The sequence below is a fragment of the Fukomys damarensis genome, unplaced genomic scaffold (assembly GCF_012274545.1).
Source record: "Fukomys damarensis isolate Sample0158 unplaced genomic scaffold, DMR_v1.0_HiC HiC_scaffold_17, whole genome shotgun sequence".
Lineage (NCBI taxonomy): Eukaryota > Metazoa > Chordata > Mammalia > Rodentia > Bathyergidae > Fukomys > Fukomys damarensis.
In genome coordinates this window covers 4,464,101-4,485,180 of record NW_022900929.1, presented here as the reverse complement: position 1 = coordinate 4,485,180, position 21,080 = coordinate 4,464,101, and the positions used below count along the sequence as shown (strand labels likewise).

Below are 21,080 nucleotides of genomic sequence, written 5' to 3'. Positions count from 1 at the left end.
GTGGCTGGAGGGGGTACAGTGGAAGATGGGAGAGGATCAGCCAAGTTGTGGGGTCTCAAGGACCTGCATGGGCCCCAGTTCTGCTTCCTTCCTGCTGGATGTGTAGCCCCTGGCCATGAGGACACTCATCTTTTGGGCTGATCTGAGCACTGGGGCATGAAATGGAGCCCGGTCTGGTTGGTGCTCTAACCCCCTGGGCAACACCTGCCTCGTGCACACAGAGCTTAGGCACAGTAGCCATCAATCTCACACACTGTGCCCACTCCAGAGAGCAGCAGGCTAGGAGTTGGCACAGACACGGGCAGTGCCCATGAGGTGCATCACTCTGAGTGGAGACGGACGTCCTGTCTGAAGGCTGCCTGCTTCTGCACATGCTGCTTTTGGTACAAGCAGCTATGACAAGGGAGCTCTTTCCTTTCAAGAGACCTGTATCACCACGTGCTTTTTTTTTTTGCCGAGCCAGGATGATGAGACTAGGAATAACCAGCCTCCTCAGAAAACAGGACATGCAGAGGGAGCCCAACTGGCCCTGCCACTCCCACCTGCATGCTCTCCCTGGGGCTCATCTATAAACCACAATTGAAAAGTAGCTGTGCTATTGAGCCTCGGGGCTCAGTAAGGCCTAAATTCAGGTCAAAATGAAGGTGAGACTTATTTTAGATTAAACATTGATTTAGAGTACTAGCACTGGGAGGTGGTGCAGGCCTGTGCGTATGGCAAATGGCTTGGTGATTTTCATCCCTCTTAGGGTGTGGCATATCTGAAATAAAACACTCTGAACTAAGGTGTGGACAGCTTTTCTGCAGCTCTTTAGGCTGGTAAAGTAAGCTACTGAGACAGGGCATTCTTTCAGGGTGCACTGAGCCCCTCAGGGCTCGCATGGCCCCTGGTGCAGCACCAGATGTGCCCTAGCAGGAAAGACTCGGACCAGGCCTGAGATGAGCAGGCCCTGAGACGTGGTAGAGCGACACTCCCAGAGGGCTGCTGTGTCTCTGGGCCACTGCTCAGAGAGGAGAGGGACATGTCACCACCCTGTTGCTGACCTGGAACTGCTGTGTGTAAAACACCTCTTCCACAAAAGCAAGCAAGGGCAGGAGGCTCCTGGAAGGGGCGGGAAGACTAAGGCCAAGGCAGGGGCTCCACCCGCTACCAATGCTGTGGGCTCACTGCCCGAGCTGCTCCAGGGCCCATCTAGGGACCACCGAGATCTGCAGCAGGGCAGTCTGCAGCCAATGCCAGGTGCACCTCTGAGAGAAGACAGAGGGGAATGGGCTGTCAGCCAGACATGCACTGGCGTGGTTGCTACCTTGCTGGGCCCCAGCCTTGCCCTCGTAGGTGCTCAGTCAACATCAAAGTCTGTGCTGCAGGGTGCCCGTTGCTGGCAGGAAGGGCTTGCCTTGTCCTGCCCTACCCGAGCCCCTGGGGGTTTCAGCAGTGGACTGGTACTTCGTGAACTGGCTTGGTGTCTCTGTTCTGCTAGGCCTGTGTGGGAAGAAGTGATGGGCCCAAGATGAACTGTGGGTCTGACCTCTGGCTCTTATGCTTTCTTCATCTGTAAAGTGGGGTCTTTGTCACCAGGTTTGCCTGCTCCTTGGGGGGCTATGAGATCAAATGAGACAAGATGTTTTGCCGAAGGCTCATTATGAAGGTGGGGGAGGTAGGTGCACACTGACCTCAGATTCTGACGCGCCCTCTGATTTCTCCTTGAGGCTCATGCTCTCGGTGAGCACAGCACCATTGTACTTGTTGCAGATGTCCTCATCGGAGTATCGCAGACCACCGGGGCTTGGCCGGGGTGGGGACCTAGGGTGAGGATAGATGGCATAGGTCACCCCTGCCACTTGGCCTGGGTCCAGACAGAATGTGAAAAGGCCATGCCCTTGCCACCACTTTATCCAGAGCAGAGCATTCTGAGCACTGGCCCCCTAGAGACCAGATGGTAGCCCCCCGGTTGGGAGTCTGAGTCACTGGCCACAAGGAAACCTAGGGAGCATGGAGAGGACACATATCTAGCTGAGCGGAGCCACCCGTGAGAACAAGGTCCTGGCAACGCTGGCTCACCACCAAGGAGAGCTGGCAGGGGCCCACACTCCCGCTCACGATACCACAAGGGAGTAACTGTGTGTTGGCATTAGCTGCTACGTGTGTGGTCACTTGTCACACAGCAATAGAAACAGACATCTTGGGGATGATCATCTTGCAGCTGCCTGAAGGCCCAGCTTCTGTTTTTCAGGTAGAGAAACTGCAACTTGGGGACGAAATCTGAGCATAGACCCAATGCATCTTTAAATAGGGCAGGCTGGAGCACTTATTATTCTCTCAAGGTAGGTGGTGCTGCTGGCATCCTTAGGGGACTGGGATTATGTCTGGGACCCTCATGCTGAGAGGACCCAGCAGAGAGCTGGACAGTGGCTGTAGATGGGGTGGCCTTTCATATCCCCATGGGAAAGTCACTCTTGGTTATCTGAGCCCCGAGAAGTCACAGGTCAAGACATCAGGCCCTGGGCAAAGACTTGGGGGAAGATAGGAGACAGCCACTGCCTCCCTGGGGGTTGGCCGGGCCTGTTTCTCCAGGAAAGGCTCAGGGGAGGTCCACAGGCCTCCTTCTTCTCGACCTCTGAGATATTTCATTTTGGGGCAGATTCCCTTTGTCACCTAATCATTTGGGTAAACCTTTTTAGTTGAGGAGCTAAAATGGTGCCTTCCTTAAAGAAGTGGGCACTTTAGCATAAACAGAGATGGGAACAAGCATGCCACATTCTAAAGGCACCTTGGACACTGTGCTGGAGGACCTGACCCCTGTGGCCTTCCCTCCTTGGAGCCCTACAGGTGTGCAGACCCCGCTCAGCACAGGACTCTCCCTTCTGTCATATTCAGTAGGGCCTAGGCCCTAAAATGTGATGGTTTATGTAAAAACCCCCAGAAGGGCAGAACTTCCTCTCTGACTAGGCTTTGCTTTGTCTGTGTGCCCTCCAGGAAGTCCAGGACCTTCACTGAAGCCAGTTGACCCTGAGGGAGGAACCAAGCCCAGGGGTCCCGTTTGCCCAGGAAGGTGCCATTGTGGGCTACTAGGCTGAGAACCTCTGGCTGCATTAGGCCGTTAGGAAGCCATGCCCTGTGTTCCACCAGCTGGCTGAACAAGGCAGAAGCTGACTCTGGACATGGGGCTGCATATGTGGAAGTGTGACCTCGGGCCTCAGAGATGGCCTCTTACAGATGCTTGAGGGTGAGATGCCTGGTGGCCCATGGGTCCATGTCCACCACCACCCAAATCTGGTGGCCCCCTAAGAATGCACACAGCATGTGATGGGGTCATAGTACTTCCTAACAGAGGAGTCTTGGAGCCTGTGCTCCTTACAAAGCCCATGAGGCTGCCCACATATAGTGGCTGGGACACTACAGCCTCCGTGGTCCAGGCTCCACCTTGGAAGGGCTGCCTCACCTCTCCCGGAAAGCTCATACCCACCACCACGACAGTGCCCCTGGGCCACACAGACTCCCTGCCACTGACACAGATGGCTATTTTCCCTGATGGGGGCCCCTCAGGGGACCCTCTGTGTGCCGAGACACTGCAACTTCACCACGATGCTTCCTTTTTTCTAGAGGAAGTGCATGGACTTAACTCACAGTTGTCCTCAGGCTGAGTGCTTCAAAGCAATCAGCCGCTCTTCCCAAGAGCCACAGGAGACATCTGCAGCCAAGGCTGCAGAATGTGTAATATTTTAAAATGCTCAGTGACAAGTCCTTCTTGGACTTGAAATTATGCGATTGCTTTTTCACATTTCTATGCTATAACAGGAAATACCTGCCTCTCAGTAGACAAATGGAATGAAATATCTTTCAGACACTGCCACTTCCTGCCCTAAGGAGAGTGATCTGGATTAGTAGCCTCCTCTACCTTCGGTCAGTCACCTGGTGGTGCTGGCAGAGGGTTACTGAAGGAAAAGGCCATCTGTCACAGGGGAAAACTCAGAGTGCAGGAAATGCTGAAAACAACAACCTTTCCTTCTAGGACATGATCAAGCTTGCTGCAGTCTGGGGTGACAGCCACATGAACCAGAAGTTCCCTAATCCCAGGTGCCCCGCCAGGTGACATAGAAGGATGGTCTCATTAGTGTTCCAGCTCTCAAGCCCCACACCTGAAGTCCTACCCCTTGTTACATCTCTGGCCCTCTGCTACTGCCTTTCCTGGGTCTCCTGCTGCCCGGCAGGCTCAGAACCATGCCTGTTGGTGAGCGACATTTGCTTCTGTGGAACTGCAGTGGGATGCAGTGGGTCCCAGGAGTGCGGGACATGTCCTCAGCTGGCACCCACCTCTGGCTGACAGGCAGCTATGGCTCCCCGCAAAGCCCTGCTATGGCTTTCTTACCTGGCCTCACCACAGTCTTCTCCCAGCCTCAGGTCCTTACCTGGTCCCATTCTTCTTCAGGAAGGTGCTCTTGACATTGAGGTGGCGGCTGTTGAGCTCCAGGGCAGCAAATCCTCCATTATCCAGGGTCACAGACTCCTCCATGTTGGAGATGCTCTTACCTAAAGCCCAACCGGGACGGTGAGTACAGTTTCACTAATGTGCCCACTGTAGCAACACTGAGCCAATCTGCAAACATCAAAAGTTCCAGCATTCCTGCTGGGGCAGCAGGGTCCAACCTTTGGCTTGCCTGGCTGTATTGAGTAAAGGGTTATCTCTTGGTCCTCACACATAATACAGAGGTACTATATATGGTAATATGTAACAATATATAATACTGTATATAACGAGTAAAACTTTCTCTTTTGTGTTTCAATGTATTATTTTATGAAATGACACAGCAAGTTTAATAATTAAGTAAGGAAATGCACACATCTGCTTCATAACAATAAATACCTGTCTTCATAGTGCACACAGCTGGAGGAAGGCTGCAAAGCTGTGTGTTTCATTGGCAGGAAGGACCCGCATGATTTTGACTGCAGTGTGTGGCAGGCATGGGAGACAGAATCAGCACCACCCACACCCTTCCCTACACTGTTTCCAGGTCACTGCGCAGTCCATGTTAACAAATGTCTAAAAGTCACAGAACACAGTAATGGCAAAAGTTGAGGGTCTTGGGGGTTCGCACTGCTAGCTGTCCACTTTGGGTCGGGCTGGTGAGATGGAAAAACCTATTGCGGCTTGGGTCCTGCTTCGGCCCAGGGGGCAGGGGGAGCTGAGCTGGGGGCAGAGCTGTGCACAGGCTGCATTGCTGGAACGAACTGACAATATTAGCATTTCAGCAGCTGTTCTGCCCGATGTCAAAATACCAGCATTCTTGCCAATATTTTATGAAAATGTGCTTAGAATGCATAGACTTATTAAAAGTCACGGAAGTTAAATGTTTAATAAATTTTAAAATAAAAAATACCATGTAGCAAGACAGGAAGTCAAAAGTAGATTTATATGGGTATGATAGCCAAAGAAAGGGGCACAGGGGTGGTTTCCTTTTGAGTAAGGTGATAAAAATGTCCCCCAAAGAACAGTGATGGTTGCCTATATCTTTAAATTAGCCATCATAAATGCACACTTTAACAAAATTTATAAAAAAGTATCAGAACAAGTTCTACAGCATATTAGCACATGAAATGGAAAAGGCTGTAAGAGCCCCAAACGTGACAGCATTCCCAGTGTTCAGCATTCTCACTTGGCGTGGGTGTGGGAGCCTGGCCTGCTCTGCGCCTCTGCCTCCTTCCTGGATGTCATCTTTTCTCACTGTCCCCTCACACAGGTGGCTGCATGCTGAGCGGGCTCATCTGTCTGCCAGGTGCCCCTCCCTGGCGCTCCCTGGAATACTTCCACGTATCACTTACGTGTCACCTTGGGACTCTGCCAGCAAGAAGACCAACACCAGATGAGGTCCTTGACCTTAGACCAGAAAGACGAGGGAAAGCAAACCCCTTTTCTTTATATGTGACATACTCAGTCTGAGGTACAGTGTGATTAACACCAGAAAATGGACCACTGATACCAAGTGTTACAGGACAGAGCGCTCCTTCCTGACGTTCCCATAGCGCCTCTCGCACTTCCCACCTGCTTCACTCTGCATTAATACTTTTCACTCATCTGGGGAACTTATTCACACATGCGCATGCACACACCTATTACTTTCTGACTTCTACCTTCCCCCGTGGGGCAGGGTGCTCGCTGAGGTATGAACTTTGCCTGTTACGGTCCCTGCCATCCTGCTGGATGCCAGAGTACACCAGGGCATGGGAAGTCTGTGTTAACCCTGAGAGGATCCTCATCTAGAGGGGGTAGAGGCTGCTTTCACTAACAAGCACTGATCTTTACTCAGGCCTGCAGATGTCCAATGGGCAACTGAAAACAGGATAAACTCATGGCCTCTCTGTCTTCATTTTGTGTCTGGCTGCTTTGCCACCTTAAACTTTGGGTCAGATTCCTGCTCTACCGCACATAGGAGTGTTAGACTACATCGGAGTGTGACCACATTGAATAGTAACTTCCTTTCTTCCTCATCACCACTCATGTTTCTGGACTCTCAGGGGGCAGGTGGCAGACCTGCTGGGACCCCCTAAAGTCAGGCCCTGTTACCTAGAACTCTATTAACACTCTGCTGGGGACCCTGTACGCTCCTCATGTCCATCCAAGCTTTTGTGTACAACAAAAAAGCCGACAGACACAGCAGCAAGTAAGAGATGGATCTGCCTACAGTGGGGGTTTGGCTATTGGAGTGGGCAGGCCAAACCCAGAATTGAAAGGAACGTGGCCCAGCACAGCAGCTTGGGGAGCCTGAGCAGGAAGGGGAAGGGAGTGGTGCTGGCCTGGCAAAGGTTTCAGCTCCACACATCTCTCATCTCTTGCAGGAAGGTAGGCACGCTGGGAGGCAAGCCCCACCCCCCTGCCAGGCTTCAATTATGATGTTAAATTAATACTCCAGGGTAAAGCTGGGTATCAGAAGCTTCAGGTCAGATCTGCCTTTTCAAGTCTGTTTTGCAGATGGAGAGTAAAAGCAGGGAGATTTTCTATGCACCACACATAGGATTCTGTAATAGCATTAACTCAATAAAATGACATGCCATTCATATATTGCAAACCCCACAGGAATAAAATCTGATTTACGAACACTTGTTAGAAGTGAATTTGTACAGAAAAAAAAATAAGTCCTTTCTTTGAGGGATGAATTGCTGAATGTTACCAATGGCAGATGACAAAGCTTTTTAGGGGCCTGAGTTTATTAACCCTTTCAGCACAGTGGTAGTAAGGCCTGGAGAGGGGATGCCTGGTCTTGCTCCTTGTCCCAAGCCTGGGTGGTCTGCCTTTTCTTTAACAGCACCGTAGAAAGGTCACCTTTCTGGAAAGGACAGCTGGGAAGCCCCTAGTGACAGAGCCAGGCTCAGGAAGACTCCAGTCCAACCGGCATGGTGTTATCAGAGGACTGTCCACATTCTTTTTGTTTTTTCAATACAGGGGCCCTCTACCACTGAACTACCACCCCAGCCCCTTATTGTTTCGAGACAAAGTGTTACAAAGTTGCTCAGCCCAGACTCTAACATTCTCCTGCCTCAGTCTCCCATCCACAATCTTTGGCTCAGCTACAGCTTTGGGGGATGTTGCATGGAATTAAAAACAGGATGCAGGTGTATAGCGCAGTTATTTACTGGTTATACAAAGAACTGGCCTCACTGGTAATTACACACATTTTTGTTAAAAAAAAGCACCCTGAGGATAATAAAATGTGCACAGTGCCCTGATCTTATGTGTCTAGCACGATGCTTTCTTACTGCAATCTGTGTGGAGCTTGGAGTACCCCTGGAAGCACTTTTTAGGTTCCTCCTGATCCTTCCCTGTCTGTTTCTCCTCCAAGAGGCCACTGTGACCCTGCCCTGCAAGAATACACACGTTCATTTACTTCCGATACTCACACTCCCATGCTCTCCCATGGCCTGCCTCACCTCACACCCATTTGTTCATTTCTCTAACTGTGACACATTCTGCAGAAAACATGTACATGCTCAGGTGGGGAGCTTGGACGGGGTGCAGAGCAGCTACCTTGTCCTCTGAGGGTCTGAGCTGGACTAGGGACATAAGGCGAGGTCCAAGTGCAAGCTTGTGAGAGGACCTGTCTCACGGGAACACTTCTTCAACACCCCATGTGGCACACTGAAGTAGCCCATGTGTACTGGAGTGCACTGTTTTCATCACAGCGATGTACAGGAGTGCATCTGCCTACTGCTTATTCTTTCTGGTCATACCCAGAACACCAGTGCATTGGAGGGGCAGTGCACAGGAGACAACTGAGGCTGACTGACTGAATGACAGATGCTGTGACCAGGCAGGTGGCTGATCTGAGGGCAGCCAGGTAGGATCCGGGTCACTAGGCTGGAACTCTGGTTTGGCTCTGTCTGCCACCTCCAGGAGGCAAAGCCACTGTATCTATGTCATCTCCTCCAGGCCAATGGCAGGGAAAGACAGAGGCAGGAAGGGCAGATCCAGGAGAGACAGGGAGCTGGGGGACACGGGGATGCGGGGATGGGGCTGCATGGAGTTCGCACCTGCACCACAGCTCTTGTACTTCTTGTTTTGCCCATGCAGGACCAGTGCAAACACCACCAGCAGGATGATGATCAGGCTTGAGAGCGCCATCACCAGCAGGAACCACCACTCCTCGTAGAACGGGGCTTCCACTTTGGCTGCAGAAGGGACAGAAACTTATAGTGAGGCTGCACAGAAGCTCCAGATCCAGCTGACACCCGCGAGCCAGGCACAGAGAGGATGTGGGGGATGAGCTGAATCACAGGGAAGGTGAAACCACTTTTCCAGACCAGGCTACAGTGGGCCAATCGACCCCTTTTCCATGGGAGCAGCTTAGGTCTTGGGACGTTTGCAGCAGGTTTGAGGATTTCTGCTAATTTTCTACCTTTTGCATAAAATGTGGCATGGGCTCTTCCTAGCAAGAGACAGTTCTATCCTTGCCCATCAGATCTACCATCATGTTCCCCTAACCTCATATGCTTACCAGCACTGTCTGGATTAAATGCCTGTTCCTTGTTCCTGCTGAGCCCTCCTTCCAGCTGGCCCTTGCTCCTTCACTACAATTCGCATCGTCTCTTGCCCGTGCCATAGAACCTTGTCCTGACCTTTCTGCACCCTCCCAACTTGCTCATATCCACTCTTTACAAGGCTGCCAGAGAGGTCAAACTTTCTCCTCCTGCCATGCTCCATGGTCGCCATGGTCCACTGGCTCTGGGGTAAAGGCTCAGCCCTTGAGGCCCTCAGTACTTGTCCCTTGCTTCCTGCTCAGCTCTGGATCTTCCCTGACCTGTAGGTAAGCCTCTCCTAGCAGGCACTTACCAGGTGTGTTTGTCTGCTATCTGTTGGCCTCTTCCATCTGACCAGAGCCCCTGGAGGCTGGGGCTTTGTTTTATTTATGCTGTGCCTCCAGCAAAACTGAGCTGAACTAGCAGTCTCATCGTTAGATTTGTTTTTGAGGAATGAATAGAAAAGGTTTCACCTAAAAGTTGCTTCTGAAAAGGGAACTCCTCTTCCTGAGGCTGTGTTCTGTTTACTCAGAACAGGAAAACAGAAAATGGTTTCTCAGTGGGTCCCAGTTAGCCCTGGGTCCACTATGTGCCCTCCAGAAGCTTCCCTCCAGGAGGCTGGTTTGCAGCATTGGACTCCCGACACATAGCCTCTTACAGGCAAAGCCTAGAGAATGCCTGCAGCTGCCCAAATCCCAGAAAACACATCTACCTTGCACTAAGTATCTCACTGGATGGATGAAGAATGTGTGCACACTGGGAAGAAAGGGGAAATTGGTTTTGGATAATGTTCCGCCACAGGGTTTCTTAGGAGATAAGAGTATTTTGAATCTGAAAGATAGAGGCAGGTTTTTAGGCTGTGCATTCAATATGCCATATAACAAGGCCAACAAAGCCACCCAGAGTGGCCTGGCTCTGGCGCTGGTGGGAATGACAAGACAAGAGCCCCATGTGGCACAGCCAGGGTGGTAACACAAGGCCAGCGGGTGACAGTGGCTGCTCAGAGAGGCATCCATGCAGGGTGCACTTGAGCAGGGTGAGGGAGCCCTGTGACTTGCCAAGGAGGAGTGTCTGTTTTTAGCTGTAGGTTTGTAATTGCACGGTGTTGGGTTTTCATGGATGAACCAGATCCTGAATTGCTGTGTGCTGGGGCTCCTTATCCTACTCTACCTTTTTGGGCATGTTTAAGATGTTCATAATAATATTAAGTAAATGAATATTTTCCCCCACATTCTTGCTTATTAAAAATTAGAATGGACCCCTGGACCTTTCTTTGCTGCCCCTCTCACTGAGGTACCCCAAACTGGAGGGTGCTCTTAGACCTGGTGCAGGCCAGGACCCCAGCTCACCCACAGGTCCTGTCCTTCCTCAGACACCTGGAAGACAGAGGAAGGATGTTTGCAATTTCAGCAAAGTTGGTGGGTAATTAAGCTAACCGAAAATATGTGCTGCCAAAGTCAGCATGAGGATTGCAATTTTTAGCCTAACTTTGGCAATTTGGTGAGAGAAAACCTGCCTCAAAACCAACCAACCACCCAACCAACCAACAAGCAGGGGGTGAAACATATTCTTTCCATAAAGAAGAGTAGCAGTGAGGCTGGCCTTCTCTTGGCTCAGCCTGCAATAGTTGCTGGCTGGACTCTGCCCATTACCCGTGACTCCTCTCTGCCACTGGTTGCCATCAGCAGGTGCCTTTTCTCAAATTTCATCATCTTGTTGTCTATCATCCTCCATTCCACTGCTCATTAAAACCTCCAAATCTAGGCTCACAATCTACCTGCACATCAGGTCATCTGCAAGTTAAAAGTGAGAGGGCTGGACCCCTGTCCAGGCAGCTGAAATCACTGTCTTGATGGGGACCTGGTGCAGGCTTTGTCTTAACATTTGCATAACTCTAAGGTGCAGCCAGAGGAAAAAGATTTTGTCCCTGGGGCCCCCTGACCAGCCCCTACCTGACACTGCTGGGGAGGGCCTGCTGGGCTCCCCATACCCCGCCTTGTTGATGGCCACCACCCGGAACTCGTATGTCACTCCTTGCCGAAGCTTGTCCAGGCTGACGGTGTAGGATGTGGAGCTCCGGGGAATGTCCTTCACAAACATGTCCCACAAGCCTTCATCTGCAGGAAGAACAGGGTGACAGAGAGCAGAGGTGAGGAGAGTCTTCTCCCAGGTACCAGCTCCAGGTCCTGGGCACCACACTGGCCTGGCCTTTAGTCCCAGGCTGCCCTGTTCCAGGGCTGATGTGAGTGTCACTGGCTGGTGAAGGTTGTACAGAGCAAAGGGAGAGAGACAAATTTCTTCCTCGAGGACAGGCCCCCCTGAAGTTGCAAGCAGGACAGTAGCATTACCTTGGTCCTGTTCCCCATCTTTTCCTATTCTCCTATGGTTTCCTACTTCATCTGTCTTTGGGATTCCTGGCTTTCTCCCTAGGCTGCTGTTCTTACTGCCTGCTGTGTGTACACCATTACCAACCCCTCTTGACATGCTGGTAACTCTGCCTGGCCTGTCCACCCTTCTGGTCACCAGCTGGCCCTTGTGCATCTGGGGTGTCCCATCTGTACCCTGATTGGGAACAGCATGCAGCCAAAGGGTCAGGGTGGAGCCTCTGAGCCCCAGCTTCTCTCCTAGTACTGCCAGCTTCACAGTGGTACCAGGACTGCCTCTGAGGGCAGCATTAACCTAGTCCACAGACATGGGGCTGAGTGTCTGTCACAGAAGAGTGTTGGATGGCAGGTGATGGGAGATGCTAGAATCACAGGCTCTGCACCTGCTCAGAGGCAACACTGCTGGGGTCCCTTTCCCTCCCTAGGGGATTTGGCCCTGGCTTTTGACTTAACCCATTTCCCTTTAAGAAACAAAAAGCACAGCTTGCTGTCCCTTCATTTTATTTAAACACCTTCTTTGAGCCTGAAGCAAATCTGGTTTTCAGTGTGAAAATACAAAAACTGTTCTTGAAGTTGTTTCTAAACAGAAGTTGTCCCTGATCCTAATGTAAAAGAAATATCCAAGATCAGTACTTAATAATTTTTTTCCATGTGGTAAATTCCAAAGCATGGAATAACACAAAGCAGAACATCGCATTCCACACAAAAATACATTTCTCTCCAGATCTTCTTGCTATTCTTCCCTCGTGAGAAAGGCAAACTTTGCAAAGGCCCACTGGATTCAAAGATAATAATGAGAGAGATTTTGTGACAGACTTTGGAAGTAAGGTTAGAACTGTAATCTGCAAGCTGTCTTGGGGTTAGCACTGCAACCATGAGCACTGCCAGTGAGTATTTTTCTAGGGCAAAGGGGAAATGGGTTCAAGGCCAGCTCCAAAACCACACTGCATCAAGGCCGAGCTGAAGTGGCTTCAGCATTAAACCTACCCTGAGAGTACCCAGGTTTCTGGTCTATGTTCAGGTGTTACCAAATATAAGTATAAACTTTCAAAATATATACTGCATTTTGAACAGACACTTGTATGCTAATGTACGTGGTGGCATGATTCATAATAGCTGAAAGGTGGAAAGAGCCCAAGTATCCACGCGTGGATGAATAAACAGCGTGGCACATGATGGAACAGTATCCAACCTTCCACAGGAAGGGTGTTTGGAAGCAGGTGCCACAGGGACAAGCCTCAAGGGCAGGATGTCAGTGAAATAGGTACCAGAGAGACAGACACCAAGAGCTTTTGCATTTGAGAGTCCCTGAGAAGTCACTTTCATGAATGGGGGGGGGCTGTGGGTGGAGCCACTGGGCAATGAGAACAGAGTTTCAGTCTGAGAAGATGAAAAGAGCTCCTTGCATGGATGGAGGCGATGGCTGCACACTATGAATACACTCAAGGCCTCTCCTTTGGACACTGAAAATAGTTAAAATGGTAAATTTTATGTTATGCTAATTTTACCACAGTAAAAATGCTGAATTTATTTAAATGCTGACCTACAGTGTCAATGAAATTAAAATGAAAGCCAGAAGTTCTGACGAGGAGAGGAATGAAGGAGCAAAAGGGTTTGGTTGGTTCCGAGGCGTTCACTCACAGAGCAAAAGATGAGAATTTGTTATCAAAAGCAAAGACCCCACAGTATCAGGGCTGAAAGAATGAGTCTGAAACTAGATGGTCTGTGGTGTAAAGCCTGTCCCTGCCAATTAGCTGTGTGATCTCAGGCATGGAACTTGACCTCTCTGTGCCTTGCCTATAGAATGGTGATAACGAAGAATCCACATCACAGATTTGCTCTGAGGGTTAAACAAGTTACTGTTCATAAACTGCTTAGAACAGTGCTTCACACATGGCAAGCACTATATGAATGTTTACAAAATAAAATATAAATTGACTCCCCAAAGAGGCTGTTTGCTAAAAGGTAGGCTGAGAGCCCAAAATGTTCATTTGAAGTAGTGATCCTTCACATGTTATATTTTCTTTTTTATAGGCACAGGTATGTGATACTTTAAAAAGCAGGAGATGGAGAGAGGAAACGCCGTTTGAATATGCATGTGCACGTACTGACAGCTTTATGGGCCCCGAGGTGATCTGGGAGCCAGCCCCACACACGGGAGCACCAGTCATGCTCCAACGGATTAGCCTCACGGTAAACAGCAGGAAATTGCCAGTGCGTCAGGCTCTGTTTGCAGAAGATTTAGAGTTTGCCGGACCAAGTCCTCATATCACAGGTTAATGAAGGAGTAGATACGAATGATTTTAAAGGTACACATCTCTGCACAGGCAGAGGGGCAGAACAATGATGATCTACCTCTAAATACTCACACTATCACCAAGTCTCATCAAGATACTCATTACCAGTAATAATGTCAAGATGGCAAGCCGCGCTGAAGTGGGGTTTCTCCCACTTAAAATATTGCCGTTTACACATGGAAAGATGGTGCATTTCCATGGTGTTCTACATAAGGACAGTCAGGAGCGCTTGTACACTGACTCACAGCAGGCTGCTCCCTCACCAGGGAGTCTCCCTCAACAACCCCTGTACCCCTCATTCATGGCCAAATACTTCAGGTCCTGTACTTTGGCTGGGCTCTGTTCCACCCCTTGGGAACCAGATGAAACCAGTTCTCAGGCAGCCATGCACAGTCCAGGGCAGGGGTGGAGGGGAAGCAAGGTGATGGCCACGCAGGAGGCATGACTGCTTTACCTCTGGGCTCTTGAATTTATCAAGAATGCGACAGACATTTGTCACCATCATCCACCTCTCCTCAGGCCTCACCCGAGAAGGCTTTCCATAAATGGCAACCTCCACATTCTCTTCATGCCTCCCAGAAGCAAGTCTCTGTTCCAGGGTTTAAACGATGGATGAATTGTGGAGGGCTCCTCCTCCAAAAACATTTTCGGGTGTAAGAGATTAGAGGCAAAAAGACTTTCAAACTGAGTGATGTGTAAGCCCACTGAAATTAAGGCACCAAGAGTGTGAAAGATTTTCAGAGTCTTCTTGGGTCTGAACAACTTCATAGCAAATTCTCTGAATGTCTTTTGCATTAATGTTTCTCTAATGCTTTCTTGTGACTAGGGGAAAAAAATGATTCCTCTTCCTCTCCAAAGGCCACATTTTATTTTAAGCGCCCTGTCATAGCTCTAGGAATGCTGTACATTTTTTATAAAAACATTTTAAAATATTGATACAGAATTTCAGCACAGAAAGATGTATTTAGTTATTCTTTTATACTCAAAATGGAGAGGGGATAGCATATCATGATAATTTATTTTGGAATTAACAGAAAAAAATGATCACATATTTATTCTGCTTAATTCTGCCTTTCTAAAATTAGCAGATTCAGCATTTTATGGTCCAGTTATAATTCACTGGGCTATTTATCCATACCAGTATTTACACTATGATCATGAGTGGGTGAGAAAAAATTTGGCATCCACTACAGTATCCAGTTTCTCAACTGTGGTTGGTGTTTTTATTTGTATTATGCTGCTAAATATCTCAATAAGTCAATGATGGAGAAAAGTATCTCTACAAATTAGTAGGAAAAATAACATCACAGAACTATTAGCAATAATGAAAGTTGTGTGACTGGTTTTCCATGCACCAGGAGGATCCCTATGTCTGGACTCTATCTCAACCCACAGTAGGGAGGAGAACAGTCTTTTATATTTTTCAAAAAATAAAAAATTAAAATCCTGGGCATAGAGTGCAGAGGGTTCTCCATATCAGGATGGCTCACCCTGCTGAGCTGCTTGGGAGCCCTCAGCCTGGCTGTCCTCTTGGGGATAAGCTTCAAAGTCACAACAGAAAGAGAACAGCCATGGCCCTTCCGAAGCCAGACCCAGGTGACTGGTCCCTGGATGATTGTTCCCCTACATTACTGACCCCAGAATCAAGCATCCCCAGGGTCCACACTTTACACCTCTAGGCAGATCCTTCTTGGTATCCAGGGAACTCGGGGAGGAAGTTCAACCCCACTAGTTCTTTTGGCCACCGTGAAGAGCACTTTCTCAGACTTTTGTTACTGAGACATGTGGGAAAAATTCCACATCAAGGTCTTACAAAAGCAGGGGAGCTGCTGAGAAGCTTTGCAAGCATTCCTAAATCAGCCCCACATCATCACCAACCTGAAATTCATCAGGAGGAAAAATGAATGAGAAACCATATGTACAAGTGTGATTCCATAACCAGGTGGTTTCTCTTTAAAGAACATCCTCTGTTTGATTCTGTTATTGCCTTATTTGTTTACTAAAAGAAGAAAATTGGCCAATATTGAAGATTCCTGAAAAAAAGAAATCTTTCCTAGTACAAATAGGATTTGCTATCTGAGACCATGTTTGTTTCTGGTGGACACAATGAGTCAGCTTTTATCCTTCTGTGACAGTGTCTCTTGCGCCCTGACAGTAGGAGGCACATCTGTTCCCTGACAACATCTTGATGCGCACAGAAATGTGATCTCCTTTTTGAACTGAGACAGCCCTGCACAGTGCATCCAAGGGGACGACACTGCTAAATGCATCTCTCCGATGAATGCCCAGGACTGAGTGGTGCCCCGCAGGTAATAGGGCAGACACAGAGCCAATACAAAAGTGTGATTTCATGGGCAATTAACCAGGGTCTCCGTGCTGAATGAAACTGTCATTCACTGCCTGAGATTTCTGGTTCCGCTAACTCACACAACCAACAACCTGACTGTCAGCCTGCAGCTTAGAGCAAATGAAAGCCTGTCAGCTGTTTATTTCTTAAACACTGCCGTCTCTCTGCGTCTAAATGGTCGAGCTAGGCTAGAGATGTCACTGAAACAGGTGGGGCTTAAACACAACACTGAATACATCTGCTAATAAAAGTCCTTTTATTACTTTTATTATCCTCACTCAAGGCAGAAGGCAGCAAGCCATGTGTGTCTGCGTGCACGGGATGGCTGTGACGGAATGAGAGGGCTGGCTTGCTGTCAAGAGGCAAGGCCACAGGAAGATGAGAGTTGACCAAGGATGGACAGTGTAAGGCAGGGCCACAGTGGCTGTGGTGCTTCTGCTTGATTTGCTAATGTAGGACCTGCTGTGGATGTTCAGCCTTTAGGACAATGCTGGTTTTCCTCCTGGTTCAACTGCAACTAAAAATTAATGAATGAAGCGGGAGGGGTGTGGAAGAGCCCAGGAGTATGGGAGTGGACAGGATACCTCTTCTCCTCTGGCTGGAGGCATCATCTGTGAACAAAGCAATACACCGTCTGTGTGCACTAGGCACGGTCTAACTATGTATTTCATGGCTGCTTTGGAGAGGAAAATATATTTATAGTTTCTTTAGTGCCATTCCAGTGTATTGTGGAAATATGTAAATTAGGCTTCGTGAGCTACACAGTAAAATACCTTGGAATAATTTGTGTAAATAAATCATCCACATCTGCCCACTGCATCCCTGCCACTGTCTTCCAGGGAGCTTTATGACATGGACTGGGGGATACCTGGGCACAGCCATGGAAATGAATAAGCTGCTGTTCATTCTGGTGGGACCTGATGGCCATGTCCCAGGCCTGCCTTTCTGGGAATCAGAGGTGCTGAGTATCCTAGCCCTGTGTCAGTTTCATTAGCAGCTGTTTGGTTCTGTGTCCCCTGCATATGGAGGCCATGAGGCTTTGTGGCAGAACTTGTAGTATGGAGGTGAGGATGCAGACAGAGGAGGGAGAGGCAGCCAACTCTGGCCAGCAGCCACACAGGTGATGAGCATGGTGTCTTCCAGGGCCAGGTAGTGATATGGCCGGATATGGAGACATCAGGATATACAGGCCTCTGGGGACAACAGGGTCCACATACACAAAAGGCCTACAAAGTCAGCATGTGGCCCCTCATCACCAACCAGGCCCGAACCTCTTCTGTAAAGTGCTCCCTGCCCGGAGGTCATCTTGCCAGAGAGCTTCGGTGGAGAAAATGAGAAGATACAGCATTTAATGTTTTGTGTAATGAGGCCTGAAATAGATGACAGCTGAGATCCAAGCCCTCAGGTACCAGCAAGGTGTTTGAATACTGACAATCCATAAAAGCCTCACATTCTACTCCGAGTCACCACTGGCCTGAATCTCAGAGGTGGGGGCAGCTTTCTCAACTCTTGGCTCTGGTAGCCTGCTTGGGTTCTGTTAATGATCTGAATGGGGGCGTTGGTGGCAACCTGTTTTCAAACATTGGATAACAAAATGGACACAAAAGCAAGATCTTTAGCTGTCACTGAGAAAGGTGGCGTCTTCCAGGTCAGTCTCAAGTCACGTCTTAGCCCCATTTGTGGGGTCTGTTTCCAAATTCTGACAGCGACCCTACTGAGCACAGACCTCTGACTGACTTCAGAAGGCTTTTGTATAAGACGTAGGGCCCAGCAAGAAGCTGAGCAACACGCTGATTAGTTCTGATTCACACGGTCTTGCAGTCTTGCTGATGCCTGGAAGCTGGGTGTCCAAGCCACCTGGTGTCCTGTTTCCTGCCTGACTAGGAGAAGTTCAGGGCCCCCAGGCAGCCTGCACCTGAGGATCCAGACCTTCCTGTTCTTGGGAAGTTCCAAGATGCAATCACAGGAGGTGAGGTTCAAGGCAGGCAGAGGTGTCTGGCCAGTGGGGCATTCTGTCTTCCATGACTGATATTGCACATGAGGACACTGGATTCAAAGACTCGTTAGTGTGCTTGACTCAACAGGGGAGGCTGGCTCTTCATTATTTAAACTTGACTTTTTATATTGAGGGCAATGTAAAGTCCCATGCAGTAGTACGGAATAATATAGAGGCATTTGGGTAACTTTACCCGCTTTCCCCCAGTGGTAGCATCTGTCCTACAACATCATAGCCCGGATGCTGACAGTGGACAGCTGAGGCACAGAACACTTCCTCTGGAGCCCTCTTGGAGCCACATGACTGCTGGGGTAATAGACATTTAGTCAGACAGGAGTCCAGGTGGAAGGAAATCACTTGGTGAGTCTCAGCCATGGTTGTCCAGATCATGCTTCTCACTATATTCTGGGCACCTCTGACCCAGTTGGCAATGGGCTGACTCTTAGGGACATCTTCTCGAATGGTTTTAGACATGTGAAGTGGGAGAGATTACCCTGGTAATGCTTCAGTTACTTAGAGGCAAGGGCAGTTCCTGGTAACCTTTGTCTCCTGCTAGTGCAGAGCGGATTGTGGGTTGTTTTTCTCTGTGCTACTCATTCAGCTATGTAGTTCTTTAGAAGGTGTGTGAAGAGAGCTGGATCTAGATGATTTTTGACCATTATTCCAGGTCAGTTCAGAAGCCTAGATTCTTCACATACTTACTGACTAATGAGGTCTGGGAGAGTCTACAAACAACCATCATTTCAAAGTCACAACAAGTGTAAACAAAACTGTGAAATACTGGCAACAGCTGGAATGTCACATGTATATCCATGATTCCCAGTAGGCAGAGTCACAAGCCTTGCTTCACAGGAGCCTTCACATCTGCTACTGTGGGTAACTTATACCCCCACTCCATCCAATGGGCAAATTCTTATGTGGCAGTCCTAACTGCCCATAAGTCAGAGTGACCTTATGTGCAAACAGTGATTGCAGATAAATTTAGTTAAGACAAGGTCAGACCAGAGTTCCGTGAGTTCCTGATTCAGTACAGACTAGTGAAGGGGGAATCAAGCTGGACACAGTACAGTGAGAAGACCTGGGAAAAGGAAGGCAGAGAGGGGGCAGTGGGTCTGTGAGACACAGAACACCAAGGATGGCCAGTAGCTAAGAGAAGTTAGGAGAAAAGAAGAACAGATTCTTCCTCACAACCATGAGAAGCAATTAACCCTACTGACACCTTGGTCTTAGACTTCCAGCCTGCAGAGCTGTGACACAAAATATTTCGGTTGATTAAGCTGCCCAGTTTGTGGCACAGTTATGACCCTACCACACTAATAACCCTTCCATTCACAATGAACAGAAATGCTAAATTTCAGTTAGAGGTTAATAAGAATACAACTGTGGGTTTTTTTCCCCATCCAGGTTTATGGAACTCCCGAATTTTATCCATAAGCCCTGCCAATGAGTCATACCCAAGGCCGTGTACTTTATAAAAGAAAGAGGTTTACGTAAGCTCACAGTGCCAGAGATTCAAGGGCAGAGTGCTGGTGGCTGCTTGGCTCTGGCGAGGGCCTCCCTGGCTGCAACACAACATGACCATGGTATCCTTGGAGGGGGATGTGCGACAGGAAGGGAGCACAGGGAGAGGCAGAGGCCAGAGAGTGAGATGGCCAGTCTTGCTCCTTTAAAACAACTCATTCCCAGAGAAGGAACTCATTCCATAGACCAGCATTAGTCCCTTCCAGGCCACACCCACAAGGACCAAGTCCCTCCCACTAGGCTCTGGCTCTTAAAGGCTCCAGTACCTTCCAACGTCACTATGTTGGGACCAAGCTTCTAACAAATACCCTTGGGGCATGCATTCAAGTGATATCCAGGCCACAGCAGACCCTTTGGTGGGACAGAAGAGTCACAAAGAGAAACACGATAGAATCATCATCTTCAATGCAGGTCTCACCACTTGGTTGCTCTACCCTAGTCCAGGCCTCACTAAACCTTTGTCAGAGTCCCATCAGCCTCTGTGTCTCACATCTAATGTCACTGCTAGACAGCAGATGGCTGTTTTGTGGTTATCTGCTTTCAGAGATGGGGGACCCAGTGACCACAGAAGCCAAGACCCTTCACTGGTCTGGGGCTCTGTCTCAGAGCTGGCCAAATGCCTTGCTCAGCAAACACTATCAAGGCCCAGGCCAGCAGCCTAGTCATGAATTCTTTTTTGTTTTGCAGTCCTAGGGATTGAACTCAGGGTATTTGCAGTGAGTTACATTTCCAGTCTATTCATTCATTTATATTTTGAGGAAAGGTTTCATGAAATCACTAAGTTGCCCAGGGTGGGCCCAAACTTGGAATTCTCCTGTGTCAACCTCCCAGAGTTCTGGGATTACAAGCGTGTACCACCACACCTAGCTAAATTCATGCATTCTTGAGGCAAAGAATTTGTCATGCTACCTTTAGGTAGTGAGTTTTTTCAGTCTTATATACAAGGTCCTCCTTACAAATTTTCCGAAGGCACTTCTCACTTGTAACCTTGTAAATGCAATCTGGTGCTGGAGAAGAAAGGATATCTGTGAACACATTGATAGATATAACTATGGGATTGTTATGGTTTGTGTTTAGACGGCCCCTCAAAGCCTCGTGCATACATAGATGGGGCTTTCTCCAGAGGTGGCTGGATTTAGGGTATGTGAGGCTAGAAATGATTCATGGTGCAATGCTAGGCTCAGGGGAACTAGGATTAAGGATCAGAGTGTTACCCACCCTAAATAGCCTGGGTAACATATAAGAGACAGAAAGAGTTACAGCTGTGCCTTGTTGCCTTTGCTGTCTTCTGCCACCACGAACATTTTCTCCTCTGTGATGCCCCTCTACCATGTGGCACCCTGCCTTGGAGGCAGCCGACTAGGGGTGGAAACCTGTATAAACTGTGAACTAAATAAATCTTTCCCCCTTTCACTCTGGTTGTCAGGTATTTTCTCTCAGCCATGAGAAAAGTAACTAAGACACAGATCTTTCTTCTTGGGTCTAACAGCTTCTTTACAAATTAGACCCAAATGACTTATGGTCTG

General features: G+C 48.8%; 1 protein-coding gene across 4 annotated transcripts in view; it reads right to left on the bottom strand.

Annotated features, from left to right (window-relative positions):
- The window catches only part of Sdk1 (sidekick cell adhesion molecule 1), a 551,006-nt gene that overhangs the window by 19,032 nt on the left and 510,894 nt on the right, over positions 1–21,080 (bottom strand). For all 4 annotated transcript variants that reach the window (XM_010642816.2, XM_033764800.1, XM_010642820.2 and 1 more), the window contains 4 exons: positions 10,962–11,126; positions 8,524–8,661; positions 4,410–4,530; positions 1,674–1,803 (listed from right to left, as the gene is read on the bottom strand). In XM_010642816.2, coding sequence (XP_010641118.1) covers positions 1,674–1,803; positions 4,410–4,530; positions 8,524–8,661; positions 10,962–11,126 — 554 coding nt within the window. The remainder of the gene's footprint in view (positions 1–1,673; positions 1,804–4,409; positions 4,531–8,523; positions 8,662–10,961; positions 11,127–21,080) is intronic.